The sequence below is a fragment of the Tachyglossus aculeatus genome, chromosome 18 (assembly GCF_015852505.1).
Source record: "Tachyglossus aculeatus isolate mTacAcu1 chromosome 18, mTacAcu1.pri, whole genome shotgun sequence".
Lineage (NCBI taxonomy): Eukaryota > Metazoa > Chordata > Mammalia > Monotremata > Tachyglossidae > Tachyglossus > Tachyglossus aculeatus.
This window is the reverse complement of record NC_052083.1, coordinates 11,908,432-11,933,154: the sequence shown is the minus strand read 5'-3', so window position 1 is coordinate 11,933,154 and position 24,723 is coordinate 11,908,432. Positions and strand designations below refer to the sequence as shown.

The window sequence follows — 24,723 nt, the reverse complement described above, 5'->3', positions numbered from 1 at the left end:
ATCTGCAGAGATGTCATTTTACAACTAGGAAATCTTTTCATTTCCAAATGGAACTTTCAAGGTGAAGCACAAGGCTGGGGTCTTCTGGTTCCTGCCACACCTCCCAGGGAGAAAGTGTGAAGGGGGAACAGGACTTCTGGGGTCTTACCAGGTCTCTGAAGGCCTAAAAGAGCCAATGAACCTCCCAAAATGGCCAAGCTGTTGCATCCAAAAGACAGAATCCATTTTCTCTCTCCCTCCCTCCATCTCCCATCTTCCCCCTGCCCCCTCCATTGTGGCATTTTGACATTGGGTGAGTTGTAGGTTGAGGACTTTTGAGTAGCCCCAGTGGGTTAAATCTTCTGCAGAGCAAGGGAAAAAAGTTTGCAATATTCTAAAGACAATATTGAAATGCAACCGATCAAATAGCATAAAAGAAAAGAATTGCCCCAATGGTAACAGAGACATTTTCCCTATGACCATTAGCTTTTTATCGAAGCCCTTAACAAGTTTTCATTCGAAAGCACAGAAACACTTAGTGACTAACCAAAAACTGAACTCCTGGAGTTTTTAAAAGTGAAATCATTAGTCACTGAGATTTAGGGGCTTGTGAATAACGTATGGTAAGTCATGGACTTGAAGTCTGCTCTCGAAAGAGCATGCTGTGAATGAGGCATTTTGTCCACTGCCTCGCAAGTTTATTGACTTGATCAAAATGCAAAAGAGATGAACCGAGCCACGGCAACTCATGAAAAGGGAAGGCGGTTGTGGGTGTATTTGGTAGCTCAGGATTGGACTGTAAGGAGTTGGGGTTAGGAGGGGGGATTCCTTTCACATTCAAACTAGTTTAGTCCTGCCATCTAGCAACTAGAAAAGAAATATAGTGGGGAAGAGTAGAAGGTTTTGTTTGGATGATCATGGAGAAGTGATTATGAAGCCCCTGAGGTGGGCCTGGGAAAGGGTGGGGGAGAGAGGGTAAGATAAAGAGGCTAAATGAAGGTTAAAATGTGACATTTCCCCTTTCCCATGCATTTCCCTCATGCCTGGAACTCCCTCCCTCTTCATATCTGACAGTCCACCACTCTCCCTACCTTCAGAAATCCTCCTAAATCAAATCTCCAAGAGGCCTTCCCAGACCAAGCCCTTTATTTCCATCTGCCCTCCCCTCTGAGTTAACTATGAACCTGTCTTGTGTACCCCTTAAGCAGTTTGATATTTACCCCAACCCCACAGTACTTATGGAAATATGCTTGTTCTCTACTATATTTTCCCAATCCCTAATCTATTTTAATTCTCTTCTCCCTCTGTAGACTGTAAAATCCTTAACGGGCAGGGATTGAATCTACCAACTCTGTTATATTGTACTTTCCCAAGCGCGTAATACAGCGCTGTACACATAATACTGATTGAACTCAGTACAGAACTGTAGCCTGCCCTGAAATGGCAAACTGAAATCCTGATTCATTGTTGACCTCGGCCTCCTCGAAACTTATCTGAACAGCTCATGTCTGTTTTTTTAAGGGTATTAGTTAAGTGCTTACAATGTGTCAGGCACTAAGCACCAGGGTAGATACAAGCTGATCAGGTTGGACACAGTCCCTGTCCCACGTAGGGATCACAGTCTTAATCCCCATTTTACAGATGAGGTAACAAGGCCCAGAGAAGTGAATCGACTTGCCCAAGGTCACACAGCAGACCAGGAGCAGAGGCGGGATTAGAAGCCAGGTTGTTCATAATTTATAGGGTTTCCCCCCAAACAGGTTGATGAAGTGTTTGTAGATGGGATTCTTTTGGCCACTTGCTCAGTAAAAGTAGAAACTTACTTTCTTCTGCAGAACTAGGTGAGGAAGACTGTGAGCTAGTGTTGTCTCCCCTCAGTTTCATCATCTGTAAAATGGGGGTTAAATACCTGTTCTGTGAGCCCTGGGTAGGGCATGGATTGTGTGTGATCTGATTGCATTGCATAGTACAGTGTTTGGAACATAGGATATACTTAACAAATACCACAATTATTATTATCATTATTAGACCATGTTGGCTGTTGGGAGCCTACTCTGACTAGAGCATGGGAGGTGGAAGAGTGAACCTCTTCTCCCCTCTGTTGCTAGAACTCTTCTGGTCTTCAAGGGAGAATCCAACTTGCTTCTGGACTTTTCCATCCAGGAGACTGAGGAAAAATTAGCCATATACAGGACCTACACCGATATTTATGGAGTTTACTCTGTCTTGCTATTTTGAATTGCAGCTGTGGCTGTTTCATGGATGTTCCTTAGAATCCCCCTGGGTCTGGGTGGATTCCTTCGAATCCACTGGAAACAGTCCCCAGGCTTCCTTTGTCCTGATTTAGTCCTCTTGCAACTTTAAGTTCTGGCCAACCTTTTCAAAATTTTCACTGGCATTTAGGCAGTCCCTAAGAAAAGAGAATCTGTTGCTGTGAACAGAGAATCAGGAAATGAAACTCCAAAAGACCCCGTTAAAAACCCATTCTCCCATTACTTCCGGTACCTTTTTTGTTGGGCTATTATGTCTTCATAAGAGACATTATGGCTCTTATCTTTAGTGGCCAGCTAAAATATAACCCCCTGGGAAACAGGGCAGTGTTGCAAACCGCCTCCGAGGCAACTGCCGAAAAGATGTCGGATGGATGGTCTAATTTTTGAAGGATTACAATCTCTGATTTAAGAGCCTGGTTGTTCATCACTTAGGCTGTCCCTGAACCCTTCCTCCCACCACTAATGCTCTATTCCAGGACACTCTTCCTGTCTCCTTTGTCCCCAGGAAATGCCCTTTTCTCACCCCCCTTCCCCCTCCTGGCTGCCTCCCACCACCACTCTTTAGAAAACTGGTTGTAAATGTCTGTTTTCATCCAAAGGCCTTGGGCTTCTGTAGAGGCAGCGTAATAGTTAAGTCTGCTCCTGTTCTTTCCAAAACTTGATTTGGGGGCGGAAGCTGGGGGAGAGGACTATGGAGTGGGCTACATTTATACAATGAGACAAACTTACAAAGTGGCAAGGAGCCAAGTTGCTGGGGTGTTTCTTTTGGCAACACAAACAACCCCCGGCTCCGCAGGGGAGTTCCGCTCAGAAGGCCGGGGGCCGGGGAATTGGGAGGAAAGGGCTGGATGGTGGTCCCTGTGGTCGAAGGGAAGCAGGCCAGAAAGCCAAAGGATTCCCAGCCCTTTTGCTTCTCTTTATCATCCCCTCAGTGTGATCGCCTTGGTACTTGGCTCGCCGACCGAAAAGGCTTTCACTGTTAACCCTGTGAAGTTTAAAGGGAAACTGAGAAGAAAGGGAAAGGGTACGGTTCTTTCACTGGAACTGGAAAATCCTCAGCCTTTAACGTGGATCTCACAAGAGAGGGATAAAAAGACAACGGAAACCTGGTGTGGATTCCGGGTCCCCTCAGAGCGGGAACACAGGCACGATTAACCCTTTTTAAATGGGGCAAAGAGTTTCACAGTTGAGGTGCTGGTGGGGAGAATAGAGGCCCTTCTATTCTCTGGAAGAAAGAGATTACACTAGGCATAATATCCCCAGTGTCATCGAGGAAAGGGGAAGCTGAAACCAGCACCACATACAAAAGGGAGATCAAAAAGGGAGGTTAGATTGAACGCACTCTCTTTTCTCTCAAAAGCCACCTTATTTCCCTCCCCTCCTCCTCCTCTCCGTCACCTCATCCTAAGATTTGGGAGCATGGTTTGAAGTCAGTTCATTTTTCTGGGCCTCAGTTACCTCATCTGTAAAATGTGGGCTAAGACTGTGAGCCCCATGTGGGACAGGGACTGTGTCCAACCTGATTACCTTGTATCTATCCAGTGCCCAAAGGATCCAAGCAGAACTCGGTAATGTTCTGCCCATTGCTAGCTTTTCCATTTCTCTGCTGCTCTCCCAGTGGAGATTTCTCTCCAGGTGCAGAAAGCCCCTTACAGAGAGAGTGAGCCTCCTTTCACTCCCCAGCCAGTGTTATGACCCACACTCCAAGGTCCAGGGGCCCAAGTGGCTCATCCTTTGGCACCTTGGTGCATTAGGGTCACAAGGACCCAAGCCAAAGTCATGCCTGTTGTAAGTTCCTTGTGGGCAGGGAGCATATCTACCACCTCTGCTACATTGTACTCTCCCAAGCACTTAGTAAAGTGTTCTGCACACAATAAGCGCTCAATAAATACAATTGATTGATTGATTTCAGGAGAGTCAGGGCAGTTTTCCAGGGCAGCAGGGGTGGCAATTCTCTTGGGAGCGTGAGTCCCTCAGAAGAACAGAAGACGCACCTGCCCTGACTGCAGGCCAAAAGCGAGAATCACTCAAAAGGAAGTGCAGCATTCCTTTTGGGGGGCAGAGATTCGCTTAGCTCCCCTTCCTGCCTGGGTCTGGGACTTGAAAACTGGGGAACAAACCTTCATGCTAATATGAGGCTCCAGTTGATGCAGAGAAATATTTTGAAACATTGCTGTATCTTCTACCTCCTTTTTACAACCTGGAGGACTCAAAAGAATGAGGTTCTGCTTCTTTGACATCTGGCTTTGAAGCCATGCCTGCTTTGGGACCCCCTCCAGAGATCCGGGGGTGGGGGTCTTCTCCAGGACTTACCTTCCCCTCCCTTGCCTTTCATTTCAGGGAATGAATTACTTGGAAGAACGCCGGCTGGTCCACCGAGATTTGGCAGCCAGAAACGTCCTGGTGAAGACGCCGCAGCATGTGAAGATAACAGATTTTGGATTAGCTAAGCTGCTTGGGGCTGATGAGAAGGAATACCATGCAGAAGGAGGCAAAGTAAGCGTCGGGTCAGACCGAACCAACAAGCTAGGGTGGAGAGAAAGAGCCATTCTGCAGTGCAGGATGCCAGGGTTCCCACTTCTTTATTCATTCATTCAATATTATTTATTGAGCGTTTACTATGTGCCGAGCACTGTACTAAGCACTTGGGAAGTGCAAGTCGGCAACATATAGAGACGGTCCCTACCCAACAACGGGCTCACAATCTAGAAATTGCTACGGAAGCCCTCGCCTTCCTCTCTCTCCTGTCTTTGGGCGGAGACATTCTGAAATTGCAGTTGGCTGAGGCAGAACAGATGCCACTCATTAACAGGTGTGTGAGTGTTTGTGTGTGTGGCCTTGATGCCCAATATCAGGCTTCTTTGGTCAATGGTACTTATTGAGCGCCTACTGAGGGCTAAGCCTTGTACTGAGCAAAGAGAATATACTAATAACCACATCCCCTCCCCACAGGGAGCTTAGAAGTCAGTGCAGGAGACAGACAAAGATGATTTACCAGTAGTTAAATCAGGAAGAAGAATAAAGATAGACTGTGAGCTCACTAAGGGCAGGAAATGTGCCTACCAACTCTGTTGTACTGTACTCTCCCACGTTCTTAGTATAGTGTTCTGCACACAGAAAGCTCTCAATAAATGCCATTGATGATGATGTACAAACATTTATAATTGAATGAAGTTGCTGAACAAATATCAAAGTAAATACATCATTAAAAATATACATGTGTGCATGAGTGCTGATGATACATATATGCTAAGGGAGGGTTGATGTGACGGGGTGTTGAAAGGCTGTGTCCAACCTGATTAACTTGTATCTATCCTAGTGCCTAGAACTGTGTGTGGCAGAAAGTAAGTGCTTAACAAGTACTGTAATCATTAATTACTATTATTGTTATTAGACAGAATAAAAACCCAAGGACAGCATGAGCTCCCAGAGGGCTCCTGGAGAGGGACAGGATCATCTGATGAGGCGGTGAAGGGAAGGGTCTAAAGACACCATCCATACAGTCTCAGCCCAATCTCAAGATGTTAAAGGAAACTGGTTTGGGTTCTTCAAGGCAATGGATATTTCCATTTCAAAATTATAGCTAGCAGAAGCATCCACAATCATTAAAAAGATTGGGCCTGTGTTTGGACAGAACAGATTTTGTTGCAGCTGCTGCTCTTAGGATTGCTATTAGAATCAGAGTCTTTTGCTTTTCTCTAGTAGGAGAGAGTGCATTGTCTTACTATTTCATTTCAATCACGCCCAGGTTCCTATCAAGTGGATGGCTTTGGAATCTATTTTACATCGGATCTATACCCACCAGAGTGACGTTTGGAGTTATGGTGAGTCTGAAATCTGAATCCTAAAGAATTGGTCCAAAATAGGAGCTGGATTTGTAGATTTGTTCATTTTTACTACATGCTCTAACATAATTTGAGGGGGGGTTTTGCCCCCCAAGACAGTGACAGGAAATAATAGGAGACCAGCTAATATACTCCATGGCTAACCAAAGCAAACAGGAACAGATTAGTGAAACGAAGTACTCTTTGAAATGTCTCTGGCCATGTCTGAAAGATTTACTTTTTGTGTTCCGAATTGAAATCTGGAGAAGACATACTCTAGTTGCTTATCCTCTACTTTCAATTAATTATCAATCACAGTAACTGCTCAATAAATAAGACTGAATGAATCAATCATTTATTGAGCATATACTGTGGGTAGTACACTTTATTAAGCTCTTAGGAGAGTACAATATAACAGAGATTGTAGATGCGATCCCTGCCCACAAGGAGCTTATCGTCTAAAGAAGGAACTAATTAAAGGACATATAGGGTGGGTCTCTGCACTCAAACAGATGGGGGTTTTAGGTGTAGTTTGACACCTAAAGTTCCCAGGAAAAGAACCAGTTTCTAAGCTAAAACAACTTGATGTCTATTACTTGGCAATGCAACTGACAATCTCTTTAATTAGGAATCAGTGAATGCCAGTAATCACTTAATGAGATATTGTCAAAACAAGGCCACATTTTCAGTCAACCTTTATGTCATGGCCAAATTAACTCATTTCACAGAATTCTATATAGTATACATCACACTTCAGCCAATTCCCTGACTCTCCTATTACTGTCCTTAGTAATGACAGTTGGGGACTGTGAATAAAGATTCACAAATAGTTCAGAAACCTCATTTAAACTGTTAATTTTGACCAAGTCCCCCTCTGGGATAGAGGCCAGGAGGCATCAGGTGGCCAATTGTCAGAGCTTGGCCTAGTGGAAAGAGCATAGGCCTGAGAGGCAGAAGGTCTCCGGTTGTAATCCCCGCTCCACAGACACTTGTCTGCTGTGTAATCTTGGGCAAGTCACTACACTTCTCTGGGCCTCAGTGACCTTATCTGTAAAATGGGGATTGAGACTGTGAGGGCTCTGTGGGACAGGGACTTTGCCCAACCCGGTTTGCTTGTATCCACCCCAGCACTTACTACAGCTCCTGGCACGTAGTAAGCACTTAACAAATACCACAATTAGTATTATTATAATTATTATGAAGGAGGAGGGGAGGTGGGGCCTCGAAAACCAACAAACTCCATTTCATCAAATGGAGAAATACAGAGTCATCAAACTAGGACTCAAGTCCCCAGTATATTCAGAGGAAATCTGGGGAGAGCTGAAAATGGGTAAAGGAAGACTAATGATTTACTAGCTCTGCTGATACCTCATGTCAACATCAACAGTGTTTACTGAGCGCCTTTCAGCCAAGGGTCAAGCACTGTTTCAGGCACTTGGGAAACTTACAAATTAAAATGTGATCCTTTCTGAAGGCTTCCAGTCAAGTGGGACAGGCAGTCGGCATGCCTTGACAAAGGTCCCTTGGTTACAAGTGAGAAGAGATGTAAACGATAGGCACAAGTGAATAAATGAATAACAAATAGCTTCAAATAGCATCCGGAGGCCTTAAACTCTTCAAATGAGTTTTCTTCGAAGAGGCCCAGTTCCCAATTGTTACCCTCTCATACTGTTATAGAGAAGGAGGGAGGCAGTTCATGTTACAACATCTTCAAAGAGAGAATGAGTCTAACACAAAGGATGAAAAGAAAGCCATATATTTCAGCCTTTGAACTTCCTGAAATAACCAACTAGCTGTGCTGAACTTATGATTTTCTGAGGTTAAGTAGTTAGAAAATTAAGGGCACCATTGCCCCTAAACGTTGGTTGCAAAATCTGGAAAAACTCCCTTCCCTTAACAGATCTGGGTGGATTCTGAAAGCAGTCTTTTTAAGAATACAGTAAGTCCACATTACAGATGGAGAATGGATTGTCTTCCTTCCTTCAGAATCATATGACTCATGAACAAAGCCTCCCACCCATTTCTCAGCAGGACTGCTAAATCCAGTACCCGTTATTTCCTCATATGAATGTCCTATTCAGCCTTGCTAGAGGTTGATTGACCCTAAGGGAACATAAATGTCTTTACCGTCTAAAGACTGTACAATCAGTGTAGACAAGTGCTCTACTAAGTCCTCTTCAAGGCTCTGGGACAAGTCATTAACTTTTTTCTGTTTCTTGGTTCCTACCACTCTGAAATGAGGAAAATACACATAAACGACAGGTGATCCCAACCCCCTCTCAGGAATAAAGGAGAAAGTCAAATCAATCGATCAACAGTATTTCCTGAGTGCTCAGTGCGTGCAGAGCACTGAACTAAGAACTAGGGAGAGTACACTATAACAGAGAGGATAGGGGCATTCTCAGCCAATAGATGATATGTCCTGGAAATTGAAAGCTCCTTGTGGGCAGGTCCTGTGTCTAACCAACTGTAATAGACTGTACTTTCCCAAGTGTTTAGTGCAGTGGTCTGCTCGAAGTAAGCGCTCAACAGAACACGACTGATTGAGAGAGGAGATTGTGAATGACCGCAACTGTCTTTATTGCTTCTGTGAGTGACCGGTTCCTTCTTCACCCTCTCCACAGGAGTCACCGTTTGGGAGCTGATGACTTTTGGTTCAAAACCCTACGATGGAATTCCGGCTAGTGAGATTTCATCCATCTTAGAGAAAGGGGAACGTTTGCCTCAGCCGCCCATCTGCACTATCGATGTCTACATGATCATGGTCAAATGTAAGTTGGGTTGGGCTGTGAGGCCACTGTTAGCATGTGCCCATGACTGCCTTTCAGTCTGACTCAGTCACAGGGCTGGGAGTCAGAAGGACTTGGATCCTAATCCCGGCTCCGCCGCTTCTCTGCTGTGTGACCTTGGGCAAGTCACTTCACTTTTCTGTGCCTCAGTCCTGTAAAATGGGGATTAAATGCCTGTTCTCCCTCCTACTTAGACTGTGAGCCCTGTGTGGGGCAGTCCCTGTGTCCAACTTAATTAACTTGTACCTACCCCAGTGCTAAGAACAGTTTTTAACCCATAGTAAGTGCTTAACAAATACCATAAAAAACAGCTTCGTTAGAAAGATCCACTTTGGTCATCTTTAAAAGAAACAAACATGAAAACCTGAGATGAACCATGACCTCAAAATGGCACACTTTGACTTTTTAGCTACTTGATCAAGTCGTAGGCCAACATGAATTCATGTCCCTGGCTGCCATCCTAAGAGCCTGGGCCTTGTCATTCTAGGGTCATACATTTGGAATAGTTATAGTATTGAGTGCTTATGTGCCAAGTACTGAGCTAAAAGCTGGCGTAGATGCAACACAAGCAGATCCGACATAGCGCCCGTCCCACCTGGGGTTCACGATCGAAGGGATGGAGAGAACTGGTATGTAAGCCCATTTTAGAGAGGATGAAATTGGGGCCCAGAAAAGTTAAGTGACTTGCCTTATGTCATACACCAGGCAGATGGTGGAGCTGGGATTAGAACCTGGGTCTCCCGATTCCCAGTCCTGTGTTCTTTCCAAGCTCTCCAGCTCTTTCTAAATGTCTGACAGTGAACAGTCCCGCGAGGCTTTTTTAAGAACTATTTTTGTTTTGCACCGGTTCATGTTCACGAAGAGGCCTGCTGGCTCAGCATCTAGGAAAACAACGTGGCCTAGTGGCTAGAGCCCGGGCCTCGGAGTCAGAAGGACCTGGTTCTAGTCCCTGCTCCACCACTGGTCTGCTGTGTGACCTTGAGCAAGTCACTTCATTTCTCTAAGCCTCAGTGACTGCATCTGTAGAACGGGGATTAAGATTGTGAGTCCCAGGTGGAACATGGACTGTGCCCAACCTGAGTACTTTGTATCTACCCAGAGTTTAAAACAGTGCCCGGCCCATAGTAAGCACATAACAAATACCATAAAAAGGAAAAAAGACCCTCATAGGCTGATTGTGTGAACTGATGAAAGAAATGGTCTCTGCCAAAACTTTTCTTTAATTGTTTTTTTGCTGTAATGCAGGGGCTACTATATGGTGTCACCATAAAAACACTGCAACCCATTATCCAGGAAGGTGACCAAACCAATATAAAAATAAATAGAAGTCAGTAACACATGCCCCCTGGACTCTAAATATAAAATGTTAAAATAAATTTTGAGAAATAGGTTTTTATAGTATGAAGACCTCAAATATAATTATGCTGGCTTAATATCTTCCTAAACATAGAATCAGATCCATTTGGGATTTCTATTTCCCCATGTCATTTGAAACTAAAAGGAACACATTTTTGGTGTAATTCAGAAAATTGGGATTTATTGGATTCTCTTCAGCATATCCATCCCTCAGAAAGGTGAGGGGCAGCATGACTTGCTGGAGAGAACACAGGGAGTCAGGGTCCTGGGTTCCAATCCTGGCTCCACCACTTGTCTTCTGTGTGACCTTAACTTCTCTGTACCTTGGTTCCCTCATCTGTAAAATGAGGATTAAAACCTGTTCTCTCTCCTACTTACAATATGATCTCCATGTAGAACCTGATTATCTTGTCATCTACCCCAGTGTTTAGTACAATGCTTTGCACATAGTAAGCACTTAAAAATACCGCTATTATTAGTATTATCAAGGAGCTTTGGAATACCATTTGACAGTAATCCTCTTAGTCTTCGAAATAGGGATAGTAGTAAGCTGTTTTATAAACTCACTGTGGAGAGGGAATGTATCTACCAACTCTGTTATATTGTACTCTCTTGAGCGCTTGGTACAGTGCTCTGCACACAGTGAGTGCTCAATAAACACCACTGATGATAGTGTTTGGGGGAGAAAACCACACTGAGGCCCTACCGCTTCTACATTCACATGATGCATGTTCTTAAATGTCTCCCGTTCTTTAAATTCCAATTCCAGCTTTGCTAACTAGCCTCGTTTGCATCATTTTTTTCTTTAGGTTGGATGATCGACGCAGATAGTCGCCCTAAGTTTCGAGAGCTGATACTTGAATTCTCCAAAATGGCCCGTGATCCCCAGCGCTACCTGGTCATTCAGGTACTGACTCTTTATCCTGGACTTGGTCTCATGAAGAGAGCAGATCTAATGGAGATCAAGTTCAACTGCAGCAAACTAACCTCTTAAGTCAAAATTACTGACTAGACTCTGGAGGCCCGTGGTGTTTTACTAGGCCCAATTTAAGGTTAATTACGGAAATGCACCGTCCCTGCCCTTAATCTGTTTGGCAGCTAATCTGATCAAAAATGACTCACATCCTCCCCTTTTCCATCATCATCATCATCCGTACTATTAGTGGGATTGGCAAAGAACCTGAAGCTCCCTGGAATGTGGTCAGCGCTGGGGCAGGGGGATGGGGGGAAAGAGAGACAGAAAGACAGATTTTCTGCATGACTTACAGGAAGCCAGAACTAAACACAGAGCAACTACCTATTTAGTAACTCCATTATTGAGCTCAAGTTCTTGCTGAGAATTCTACTCTACCTGTTCCCACACTCCCCCTTATTTCTGTCTGTACATTTCCATCCCATGGGCTATGTCACCCACCCTTCCTTTTCAGGAGAAAAATATGATTTTAGCCAGAAAAATATGTTAGAGTACAGGCCTGGGATTCAGAAGGTCATGGTTCTCATCCCGGCTCTGCCATTTGTCTGCTGTGGGGCCTTGGGCAAGCCGCTTCACTTCTCTGGGCCTCAGTCACCTCATCTGTAAATTGGGGATTGAGACTGTGAGCCTCATGTGGGACAGGGACTGTGTCCAACCCGAAATGCCTGTATCCACCCTAAAGTGGGAGAGAAGCAGCGTGGCTCAGTGGAAAGAGCATGGGCTTGGGAGTCAGAGGTCATGGGTTCAAATCCCAGCTCCGCCACTTGTCAGCTGTGTGACTTTGGGCAAGTCACTTAACTTCTCTGCGCCTCAGTTACCTCATCTGTAAAATAGGGGTTAAGACTGTGAGCCCCCCGTGGGACAGCCTCATCACCTTGTATCCTCCCCAGCGCTTAGAACAGTGCTTGACACGTAGTAAGCGCATAACAAATGCCATCATTATTATTATTACGGGTGCTTGGCACATAGTAAGTGCTTAAAAAAACCCCACAATTGTCATTTTTATTATTAGAAGTGAATGCAGTGGGAATAGCGTACGGTATCCGGGTCTTTCCGACAGGGTGACGAACGAATGCATCTGCCGAGCCCCACGGACTCCAAGTTTTACCGCAGTCTGATGGAGGAGGAGGACATGGAAGATATCGTCGATGCCGATGAGTACCTCATTCCTCACCAAGGGTTCTTCAACAGCCCTTCCACATCCAGAACTCCCCTCCTGAGTTCTCTGGTAGGAAGCTTGTCCCTCACACACAAACCAACCACAGCTGCGGGTTCTGGGGATTTGAAATGAAGTTGTTTAAACAATCTGTTATAACGATCTTCATTTTTCTTTTTAAGAGTGCTACCAGCAACAATTCCACCACTGCCTGCATTGACAGAAACGGGGTAAGTCAGAACATCTGCCAAGCTGTTGATAATTAACTTGCTGTCTCTTTGATGGCGATTCTCTGAATCAGTCAAATTTATGGAGCGCTTACTACGTGCAGAGCACTGTACTAAGCACTTGGGAGAGTACAATATAGCAGAGTTTGGTAGACTTGTTCCCTAACCACCCCTTCAAAAGGGAAACAAGTTGGGAAATAAGCGTTGAGGGGATAATTTGCTTACGGACAAATGGGTCCAAGGATTCCTTCACCTTTTTAGACTGTAAGCTCATCTCGACCATAAGCGCTCTGTGGGCAGGGAATGTGTCTGTTTGTTATATTGTACTCTCCCAAGTGCTTGGTACAGTGCTTTGCACACAGTAAGCGCTCAATAAGCGCTTCAATGTACGGATGAATTAACCGTATGATGTTTATTGCTGTATTTCTACACCAGCAGGGATTTGCCTTGAAGGAAGACAGCCTCGTCCCGAGGTACAGTTCAGACCCCACCACTGCCTTCTTTGAAGATAGCATAGAGGATGGCTTCCTGCCCGTTCCAGGTGAGTTGATTGCATCTAAAAATGTAGGCCAGGTTCTCAAGTTTTTGCTTCACTCTGGGGTCACGAGGCAAGTCTCTATTCGCTCATGAGCTCTTGACATCCTCATCCCCACACGGTCTTTAGAGGATACTACAATAATCAAAGTTGGGGTCTGGTTCTTGTTAAAAGCAAATACCAACTAATTGGGGGAGCACTGGGGAAGGCTTTCTATTTACTTGCGGATTTCTGTTTGCGGAGCGTCTGAAAGAATGAGTGGTCACTGGGCATAGGCAAAGCCTCCAGAATGTATAGGGGATGACTAACCAGCAGGAGCAGGTGATCACACTAAGCTTGTTTCCTGGACCTGGGCCTAGTCTACATCTGCTTTTGCTGCTCCATCCACCCCCTACCAACCCAACCATGTTTTTCTAATAAACCAAGCTAGCTTGGGAGAAAGGTAGGAAATGTTTCAGGGTATCCAGAGGTGGCATTTGCTCGGAATGGAACTAAAGAAGCATCGTGGCCTAGTGGAAAGAGCAGCATTCTGGGATCTAATCCCGACTCCACCACTTGCTATGTGACCTTGGGCAAGTCACTTCAGTTCTCTCTGCCTCAGTTAACCTAATCTGTAAAATGGGGGTGGAGACTGTGAGCCCCACGTGGGACATGGACTGTGTCCAACCCGATTTGCCTGTATCAACCCCAGCGCCTAGTATCAACCCCAGTGCCTGGTGCATAGCACTTAACAGATACAAAAAAATTTAAAAAAAAATGTAAGGCGCAAAAGATGACCACAGCGTGCTCCTCACCTGGCCTCTTCCAAGCATGCATCAGTCACTTCTCCACTTCTTTGTCATTTCAGAATACATCAACCAATCAGCCCCACAAAGGCCAACAGGTTCTGCAGTTCAGAACCCTGTCTACCACAACCAGCCTTTAAATCCCAATTCTACTAAAGACTCTCACTACCAGAACTCACACAGTAATGCGGTGGACAACCCAGAATATCTCAACACGGGCCAACCCACCTTCATCCAAAAGGCGTTCGACGGCTCTTCCTACTGGGACCAAAAGGCCAACCACCAGATTAACCTGGACAATCCTGACTACCAGCAGGACTTCCTACCCAAGGAAGCCAAGCCTAATGGGGTCTTTAAAGTTCCTGCAGCCGAAAATCCCGAGTATCTCCGGGTGGCAGCGCCCAAAAGTGAATTCATTGAAGCATCGGCATGACAACAGAGGGACCACCACCCCCGCTCCCCAAATTCAGCCAGCCAGGCTGCTGAAGGACCATCCTATGGACACCATCATCGACTGACCCACTTGGTCACCATCATGTTTTTCCTTTGGAGGTGTGAGCTGCCCTCACCGGACTCCGGTACGACCACCCTCATCCTTCATCAAGGATTGGCTCTTTTACACGGATACACAATGAAGTGGAACAAAAATATCTGTGGACATTATGGGAGCAACGCTGAGCTTTCCAACAAGCCTCTGAAAATGATACCCGGGGAGCTTATTTTTAGCAAGACACTTCGAATATACAATAGTTAACCTTCTTAGAAATGCTTTTGAGACATAAAGGCAAGGGGGAAATCATGGGCATTGGGCTCACATCCTCGCTTGTTGGCTTTAAGCTGGTTGGGCCACACCGATGAAGAATCGGGTGAATGGATTGAGGGCCCGGGAATCTGGAAAACATTGATTGGCCCAATTGGACTTGTCTTGAGCAGTCCTCTTTTACTGCTTCCAGATTCTCTAGGTTCCAACCAGGGCGGGTTGGTGCTACTCCTAGACCATAGACCAAGGAGTAATGAAAAAGCAGTTCAGCCAATTACTGACCACTACACTTGGAGAAACCAAGAACATTGTTTGTAAATGTCTCCATGGTACTCACCGGACTGTTTTAAAATGTTTTCTGAATATGAATCCCCGTCTTAATCTTTTTTTTTCCATTCCATTCTAGCTAGCTGTATAGACAACTCGATTGGTTAAATGGATATAACCGGAAAATCTGCCGGGGAAGCTCCCCGTTGGCTCACTCTGTTCGGTCAAAGGTGCCATTTTCAAGATGCAGAGGAAGGATGGGCAGGAAATGCAAAAGATCAGGAGGATAATCTTATGAGCCGGAGTAGTTGACTTAGATGAAACTGTACAAAACCTAAACTTGTTTAAGGGGAAATGCAAAAAGAAGCCATCCAGAAAAATTAGATTGTAATAGTTTGATTTAAGGGAAAAACAGCTTAGCCAACTGTAGGAAATTAAATTATTTCATTTTTCCTTCAATTTGATCCAAAAGTATGCTACCTAAAAGTTAACTCCTCCTGGAACACTACATCACGCCTTTCTATTCCGTGCTTCTTTGGCCTTTTTTCAAATGATAAAAGTTCACCATACGCTAGATCTCAGTGGAAAACTGGATAACTCTGCTCCAACCTAGAGGAAATACAGAAAGTCAGAAGGTGTGGTAAAACTCCAAAATTTTCAAAATCAAATTGTGTGGGGGCAGTGATGCATTTCTGAAATTACAACCTGTGAATTTACTAGATAAAAATCTGTATGTTCATTTGATTGTGTGCCTAAAGATAGTCTGAAGCAATCCATTTTACTAGATACTTCTGGGCCTACTCTCCAGACAGTCGTTTGCATTATAGCATTCTTCACATTCTCCAAATGCCTGTCAGTGGATGTTTTTAGTATCTCCTCTGGAAAAAATGAGATTAGGGAAAGATGAAGCAATATTTTCCAGAAACTGTAATAAAGGAACATTTTAACCAATGGGTTGGTTGGGTGGGTTTTGGGGGGTTTTTTTGTTTGTTTGTTTTCCCCCCACCATTCCTGCTTGTCAGAAATTGTGTTTCTGCCAGGGAGTTAAGCACCTTATCAGAGACAGCTGAATGACTGTGACCCTACCCTGGCCTTGGGATTCCTCCCAACAAAATCCCAGAGGAGCCTCAGCCCAAGCTGATTTGTCTTGAACTCAAGATCTCAGGATCTTCTGGGCAGTCTCATATAGTCACATATTCCGATCTCTACTTTTTCAGAAATAGGTAACTGCTGGTGAAGGGCAGTATATGCCATCAGACCCATTCCCATCCCATCTTGGGAAGTTACTAGGGCTGAATTTCAGGGAGCAGTCAAGCATTTTTCTTCTCTGTGCATCAAAACCCTTCAGGATAAAACCCAGGTCAACTCCTGTGAGGTACAAACATAATGGTTCTTAAAATTACAGGCACGCAACACCTGTGAAATCAAGAAAGCAGAACAAAGCTCATGGGCAATGGAGAACTGGGTTAATCGAGAAATACAAAATCTATGCCGGGTTTGTCTGGAGCTCTGGCCAGTCTGAGACCACATAGTAAGCCTCGACCAACAAGGAGATGACAAAGACTTGGTCTTTGAAGTTCAAAAAATTTGCCCGTGCATTCTGTCTCATCCATCTGCTAATGTGCTCTAAAGTCAGAAGGCTCATTTGGCTTTTTGCCCTGAGATCTCGGAGTGAAGAAAGGGGAGATGCTTTTATCTGGACCCCTGATGCTTTCTGAAAATGGTGAGAGCTTAGACAGTACCGCTCAGCTGCTGATGGGACTGTTGCGAGAGTCAACTGATCTATATGAACAAGAATGCCTCATTGCTGCTCTTAGAGTTTTGACACATTTTCCAAAGTTAAAAAAATATTGATTTAAATGATTTCCTCTTTAAACCTTGCAAGAGAAAGCTGACAGCTGGCCCCTTGGAGACTGAAATTTTCAGTCTACAGGGAAATCTGTTTATTCTTTCTGTAAGACTCCCATTCCACTCAACGAAATTCTCTGACCATCATCCACAGATTTTCCCTTTAATTTGTAGGCTAATTTAGGTGTCTAAGAATTTTGAGTACTCCTGCAAAACTTATTTGATTCATTAAATGGATTAGCATACCATACTGAAAGTGTATAATCTGAGGAACTTCATTTTAACAGAAAAATCTATTAAAACCAAAAGTGTTCCATTGCATTGGACAATTTGGGAAGATACTTACTGTTTTGAACTGCCTGAGAAGATGAGCCAGGGGGTTGGTACTGACCAATCACCATTTCCAGGATGCCTCTAGGTACTAAAATACTTGAGGTAAGAGCAACTTTAAAAATATCAAAACTATCCCCATTTCCCTTCCCAGATTAACAGGGCCAGGACAGTTCCAAAAGAGGGTAGAAACCAAATTAAAAGATGCTAATTATCACAGTAGATTCCCACTTTAATACAGTTTGGGCATTCATTAATTCTGTGAACCAATAGTAGTGATTCTACACCAACTGTGGACAGAGCAACAAAGTGTTTGGGAGAGTGTGATAGAGGTTGGAGACATGGTCCCCCTTGCTGACAGTTTGGGAGCACAACACAGAATTAGAAAGGGTGAGGAAATAGGCCAGACTATTTGAAGCCCAAATTGACGTGTTTGTAGTAATTATTAACTGCCTACTGTGGGCAAAGTAGTGTACTAAATGCTAGGAAAAAAAGGCTAGGAAAAATAGGGGTCCTTGGCCCCCAGTGGGCTCAGAATCTAAGAGTAAAAGGGAGAGGGAGTTGGTGACAGACAAAATGAAAAATAAAACCAGAAAACAATCTAAGAGATAAGGACAACGATAAATGGAAATAGAACGATAGAATACCATGGCTAGAAGAGCAGAGTTTCGGACTCACCTCAACACTCAGAGCTACGGCTTTCTAGAGTTTGGAAAGTCCTCACGCTCCTGGTTTTTCACCGGTTCTGGCCTGAAGCAAAGGCTGGTGGGGAGTCCTAATGGGGTCGGGGGCTGGGCAGCATCTCTTCCATCCTACAGGCCTCCGGTCCCATGGTGAGAAAACGGCTTGGGCCGCTCTGATTTCGTACCCATTGTGGTGATGGGTTGGATAGGGCTTCACTTCCGCAAGGGACCAGTCCCGGGATCTGAGGAGATGGATGATAGGATGTTGGGAACTTTTGCATTTCCTGAAGCAAAATCATTGTTTAGACTAGGAAACAGAACTCATCTTCCAAGGGCTGCTACCTCTTCAATGACCGCTGTTGAAACTGCCTTTGATTGTTCTTTTGCATTGTAATGGGAGAAATCATTTTATTGCAATGGGATGATCTGTTAATATCACTGTAAAATGCACTTGTACAGGAATGTCATTTTGATGATTTGAAAACCTCTGCCTAGCTTCACTGCCACAGTACTGCTGTTTAAGGGGCAAGTCTTTTTTGGATGTGCCTAAAAGTTCACTTGGAAGCAGGATTTTTATACCCAAATCCTATTTTTCTAACTTAGTTTTTTTCCCCTCAAATTCCTCCCTCCTCTGCTCTGGCACACCACTTTTTGGGTGTATTCTGAAGGTAATTCATTTTTGTATGAAAGGGTACGAACCTAGACTAACTTAGGACCAAAGACCAATCTCTTTCTTGAAAACAATCAAAAGGAAGCAGTGCCCTCTGCCACTCCACAGCTGTTCATTTCTCCAAATCGGTATTCAGAACAGAGAGATCACCTAGATCAAAAGAGAGGTTATTGGCATGGTGCGGGCTGTTTCGATGAAACAATTCCACATTCAAATTCACTATTATTATCCTCTGCTCTGGGTCCTCGCTCCATTGGGCCAACTTTGAGGAAAGGGGTTTGGAATAGTAGCGCCGGAGAGAGAGTTGCCTGGAATTGGGGCAGCATTAACAAGCACTAGAGAAAACTCACAAGTGTGCCCCCCATTCCTCCTCTCCCCCAACTCCCACCTTTTCCCCTTCCCCGGCTATACATTTGGGAGGAAGGCTGGCACAAATTAAAAAAACAACAACAGTCTTTCTGCTAGACCTGCATAAGGAGGCCAAAATGAACTGCTGATGAAAGGGGAGGAAGTTATGGTGTAAACCACCCAGACATTTGGAATAGCAAGAATCCAAGAAAGGGATTCTTGTGAGGGCGTGAACTTTCCACAGTCTGCCTCTGGAACTAAAAAATGTTTCTCGTGGAGATACGTAGCCATCTCCCTTTTATCCCTTCCCGAAAGCAAGCCGGGCTTTCTAACCACCAGCAGAAATTCCATCAATCCATCACTGAGCACTGCACTAAGCTCTTGGGAGAGTGTCATACCAAGGCCCTGTTGACTAGCAGGTAACTGGCAGGGGATTTTGTAAAGCCAAATACACTTAACTCCCCCACTCTCTTGTCCTGAATTTTGTCCAGATGGCAGCCCTCTGTATAATCCAATCTGTGTGAAATGAATAGAGAGCCTGTGGATACATTGTCCCATTTTAGCCTGCTTGGGAATGGTGCATTCCATTCAAAACTAGGGAGCAGCAGCTTTGTTCGAAGGAACTTTCAAGCAATAGCTTTGTACATTTCTAGACACCTTTTAGCAATGTAAAGTGATGCAATGATGCACTATTTGTAAAAATAAGAAACAAGGCTGCCTTTTTGTATGGTTTGTATTGATTAGAAGATATTGATTGTTTGTATATTGAGTGATAAAAATAAGGTGTACGTTATTCTTTCTGTGTTTTTATCTTTAGGAGGACCTTTCTTGTAATATTTACATGATACTGTTCAGAAAGAGAGGCATTAGTGTCATAGATTCAATAGCACATCAGAACTAATGTAGACACCCTCCTGATAAATGTTGACTCATTTTTATGTAAGAGGAAGCAATGTAAATGGGGCTTCTCTAGAGCTAAGTGGGCTTGAATCCTGAAGCAACTTTCCCCATTCAAGAATTTCCAGTTATTGTCATTTTAGCTAGGGTGCCAAATAGCAGTGACGAATGTCTTGTGCCAACCACCTTGGCCTTCAGCAGAAGGAATCACGGGAAAGCCTGCCTATCTCTCCACCCCAGAGCAGAGTTAGTGATGCTCACTCTCCTTCCATAGCTTCCAACTCCACTCAGAGCCAAGAGAGAACGCCTGGTGGAAGGCATTTCCTGACCCCAAACTGGCTTGTGTTTCCTCAAGCCCTCAGAGAGAACAGATGTTTTATTGTCATCGGGCCACAAGTGCTGAAACCCTGAGGCATTTACATGCTAAATTCCCTCACCAAAAATATAAGGCATAGAGGGTTTTTCAGTCTACCACTTGTGAACTGAATGTGTGGTTTTTTAATTGCCCTGGTAAGAATATGCCCTTGAGTGGCACTGTAAGAGTTTGGTGGGGAGGACAAACCTCAGTCTAGAAAACAAAGACGGTATTCAACGCAAAGAGAAAAATTCAAACCTTTACAGCTTAAAGAAAATAACCCCAAAGCCTCTTTCACTCAAGAAAATGGTTGTAGACGTGATTTTTTTTTCTATAATGCATGGGCTATATTTTGAAGAGCCTTTTGTTAAGGGAAAAAATCACAACACATCAGTCCAAAGGGAATTAATGAGTTAGGGAGAAGTGGTTCAAAGATAACACCATGACTGACCTTTTTCAAATCAAATTTGTATATTATGATCACCACTAGCAGAGTGCTTCACACCCTTACTACTCACTGCTATTTTACTGTTTTAGATACTCTGAAGATGCAGAAACACTAAGAAACAAAGTCCTGAACAGTACAGTAAGGCTGAAGCTGGGAAGATTTGACCAGCACTGCACAACACAGAATCTACTTGTACCAACTTGTTGATCATGTTATGTTGTGGGGCAAAAATCTTCCCTAATTATTCCACCAGGTTATAGCCAAATCATGTAACACATTTTATGGTAGAGCTGATTGCACTTGGACATGAAAGGGAAGGGAAAAAAAGTTCTTTCAGATGTTCAAGACTCCCCAAGAGAGAAGTGGGTGTGATCTAATCATCCTGTATCATAAAGAAAAAAAGCTAGTCCCTCCCAGGGGAGACAGGGAGTGGAGCTCTAGTTCTTCCAAAGAGACATCAAAGCCCAAGTACTTCCACTGTAGGGGAAACAGCAGTTTCTGTGCCACTGAAATGGTGAGTGTGATGGGGAAGAGCCTGGGAAAAGACACCGATAAAGTTGGCTAAGGGAACAGGAAGAACCTCCTGAGTTATTGCTCCTTGGCCCAGTTTGAACTGATATCACCATCTTGGTAGGTGGACTCTGGCTAAAGAGGTGGGATGTTTTAGCCTTAAGACCCTTCTTACTCGTTCCCATCACTTCTGTAATGCAAATGGTAATGCATGATGTTTAGTAAAATAAAACTATGCAAAAAATTTCCCTCGGTTTCTGTGATTCTTCCCCTCTGAAGTCTGGAAGCTCTGTCCTTAAGTCAGACTTCAGGCTGGAACTAAAGATGTATCAGCACTCACAGAAGAGCTCCAAAAACGCTATTCCTGCCGTCATGCTGGGATATCATCAGTTCTAATCCCCTGCAGTCAGATTGATCGGGGTTCGTTGGGCAATTTCCAACCTCAGGATCTAATAGACTTTCTAAAGCCTAACGCTGATCCAAAAGGGTCTTCTCCAAGAGAGAAGAGCTAAAGTAACTGGTGGTAAGCTGCATAAGAGAAGCGGTATGACCTTAACTGTGTAAAACTGGGAGAGGCAACGTGGCCTAGTGGCAAGAACATCAGCCTGGGAATCAGAGGACCCGGGTTCTGATCTACATCTGCCATCTCCCTGCTGTGTGACCTTAGGTAAGTTGCTTCACTTCTCTGTACCCCAGTTACCTAATCTGTAAAAGGGGAATTAGAGTGTGAGTCCCATATGGGACAGGGACTGTGCCCAACCTGATGAACTTGCATCTACCCCAGTGCTTAGCACATAGTAAACACTTAACAAGTACCATTATTATTACAGAACCACACTAAAGTAGGGAAAACATCAGTGAAACAGCAGTGGTTCTCCCGTTTGCACTTGTATGAGAGAGAGAGAGAGAGAGAGAGAGAGAGAGAGAGTGTGTGTGTATGTGTGTGTGTGTGTGTGTGTGTGTGTGTGGAGGCCTTCCCAGACTGAGCCCCTTCCTTCCTCTCCCCCTCGTCCCCCCTCCATCCCCCCATCTTACCTCCTTCCCTTCCCCACAGCACCTGTATATATGTATATATGTTTGTACATATTTATTACTCTATTTATTTTACTTGTACATATCTATTCTTTTTATTTTATTTTGTTAGTATGTTTGGTTTTGTTCTCTGTCTCCCCCTTTTAGACTGTGAGCCCACTGTTGGGTAGGGACTGTCTCCATATGTTGCCAATTTGTACTTCCCAAGCGCTTAGTACAGTGCTCTGCACATAGTAAGCGCTCAATAAATATGATTGATGATGATGTGTGTGTGTGTGTGTCTACAGCTCACTCACTGGTTTAGTTGAAGAAGCGAGTTGCCTGAGAGGATAGGGAGGGTCATACCATTAGTATTCCAGGGCAGGGCTGGCCATCCTTTCAGCGGGCTCCAGCTGGGTCCGGAACTGGAGGTCCAGCTACATGAACTGATTTTCTTATGTCCTGAATGGGTCCCTGGAAGGGGATGTGGGAAGCAAAGCTTCGGCCCTCCGCGGTCAAGTGAGAGGTGCCAGGGCTCTGGCTGGGACACCTCTTTCATCGATGCACTCTCCCAGAGGCGGCCCTTGCTGTATTGTGAAGGACCAGAACTTGTCTCTGCCAAAACATCCATCTGTGCAAATACCTAGTAGCTTAGGAGGATGGGTACCGGGTACACAAAATACCCCCCGAGTGGTGGTTATGGTTATATTTGATGTATTAAAGACAGACGCTCTAGCACACTCAGTTTTTCCAAAATGTGTGCCTTAAATATATATTTCGACTAGAACAAGATTAGGGAATTAGACAATGTTCTTTTGACACACCAAGTGCTTAGTACAGAGGCAGCTGAGGAACAGAGAAGCAGCATGGCTCAGTGGCTAGAGCACAGGCCTTGGAGTCAGAAGGTCATGGTTTCTAATCTTGGCTCTGCCACTTGTTTGCTGTGTGACCTTGGGTAAGTCACTTCACTTCTCTGGGCCTCAGTTACCTCATCTGATAAATGGGGATTGAGACTGTGAGCTCCATGTGGGACGGGGACTGTGTCCAACCTGATATGCTTGTATCCACTCCAGCACTTATTACAGTGCCTGGAAAATAGTAAGTGCTTAAATACTAACATTATTAATTATTATTATTATTATTACAGTGCTCTGCACACAGTAAGTGCTCAATAAATATGACTGACTGAAAACACAGCTCTGAGTTGGGCATGCTGAATTAGCAAAGCAATTGTTGATAGACATTCAAGGCTAAATGGGTGAGTACTACATTAGTTTTCCGCAACATGAGGTTTTGCAAGAATACAATCATCACGTTAAGTGAAATGTGTATCTCTAAGGTCATTATGGGCAGGGAACAGGTTTACCTCTCTGTTATGCTGTACCCTCCCAAGCACTTAGTACAGTGGACACAGTAAGTGTTCAATAAATTAGGTTGACATTGATTTAGCAATTCATTCAAGAACTGGAGGTCACCTGAGCCAGATGTTAATAGTGGATGACAGCATTATAAACAGTGGGGGAAAAGCTGAAGTAGGTCCAGAAAAATGAAAGATCAGATGGAATTATTGAATTATTGAGATGGAATTTAGCTCCTTTGAGGAAATGCTAAAGGAATTGAGGTGATTTAACCTGGGGAAGAGAAGACCAGGGGGTGACTTTGTTCTCCATGTGCTCTGAGAACAGAACAAGAGGAAATGAACTCTAATTAAAGCTGGGAAAGTTTTCAGAATGAGGGAACACCATAATGGAATTCAAAGGGAGACTGTAGCATCGCCATCCTTGGAGAACTATGGGGTAAGACTATCATCAATCATATTTGCGCACTTAGTGTGCAGAGCACTGTATGAAGCATTCCCTGCCCACAGTGATCTTACAGTCTAGACAGGGAGATAGACATTTTTATAAATATGTAATTTACAGATATATACATTAAGTGGTGAGGAGCTTCCAGTTCCTTGGTTTTAAGAGGCCACTGCTCCCTGTTTCCACAAATGGCAACTCTGTCTACATGTTTTGTTTTGTTGTCTGTCTCCCCCTTCTAGACTGTGAGCCCGTTGTTGGGTAGGGACTGTCTCTATATGTTGTCAACTTGTACTTCCCAAGCGCTTAGTACAGTGCTCTGCACACAGTAAGTGCTCAATAAATATGACTGACTGAATGAACTCATCCCCTTACCTTCTGCTCTGGGCTCTGAACCACTCGTTCCTACCAGCTAGATAAAGCCCAGGTAGCCTCTGCTAGTGAGTGGAAAGTCCAAAGGGGTGAAGAATAATTTGGATAAATGCATGGATCAGTGGTCCGTAATGGCTTCCTGGAGAAAAAGCTAGGCCCATGGCGGGAAAAGCTGGAATGGTAAATGTTCCATCTCAATCAATGGTGTTAAGAGCTTACTGGGTGCACAGCACTGTACTAAGCATTTAGGCTGGCTAAGACAGCAAATATCACATGTTTCCTTGAAACATCCAGTTCGCATTCTCAGAGACAGAACGATAGGCTGAATGAACTGCTGGTCTAACCCTGTAATAACACTTTTTTTTTGTCTTATAGTCTCACAAAAATGGCATGTTCCTGCTCTCAGAAGTTTTCTTCTCAGAGGTACATGGCAGACTGGACACAAATGTACGTATAAAAATCATCATCAATCGTATTTATTGAGCGCTTACTATGTGCAGAGCACTATACTAAGCGCTTGGGAAG

General features: G+C 44.3%; 1 protein-coding gene across 2 annotated transcripts in view; it reads left to right on the top strand.

Annotated features, from left to right (window-relative positions):
• EGFR (epidermal growth factor receptor) overlaps window positions 1–21,259 on the top strand; it is a 228,027-nt gene extending 206,768 nt beyond the window's left edge. The window contains exons 21-28 of one of the 2 annotated variants that reach the window (XM_038760180.1): window positions 4,593–4,748; window positions 6,001–6,076; window positions 8,701–8,847; window positions 11,031–11,128; window positions 12,255–12,422; window positions 12,533–12,580; window positions 13,016–13,118; window positions 13,960–21,259. In XM_038760180.1, the coding sequence (XP_038616108.1) occupies window positions 4,593–4,748; window positions 6,001–6,076; window positions 8,701–8,847; window positions 11,031–11,128; window positions 12,255–12,422; window positions 12,533–12,580; window positions 13,016–13,118; window positions 13,960–14,330 (1,167 nt within the window). In that variant the 3' untranslated portion in view covers window positions 14,331–21,259. Of the gene's footprint in view, window positions 1–4,592; window positions 4,749–6,000; window positions 6,077–8,700; window positions 8,848–11,030; window positions 11,129–12,254; window positions 12,423–12,532; window positions 12,581–13,012; window positions 13,119–13,959 lie in introns of both variants that reach the window. The other variant, XM_038760179.1, reaches the window with a different exon arrangement.
• Window positions 21,260–24,723: the final 3,464 nt, after the last annotated feature.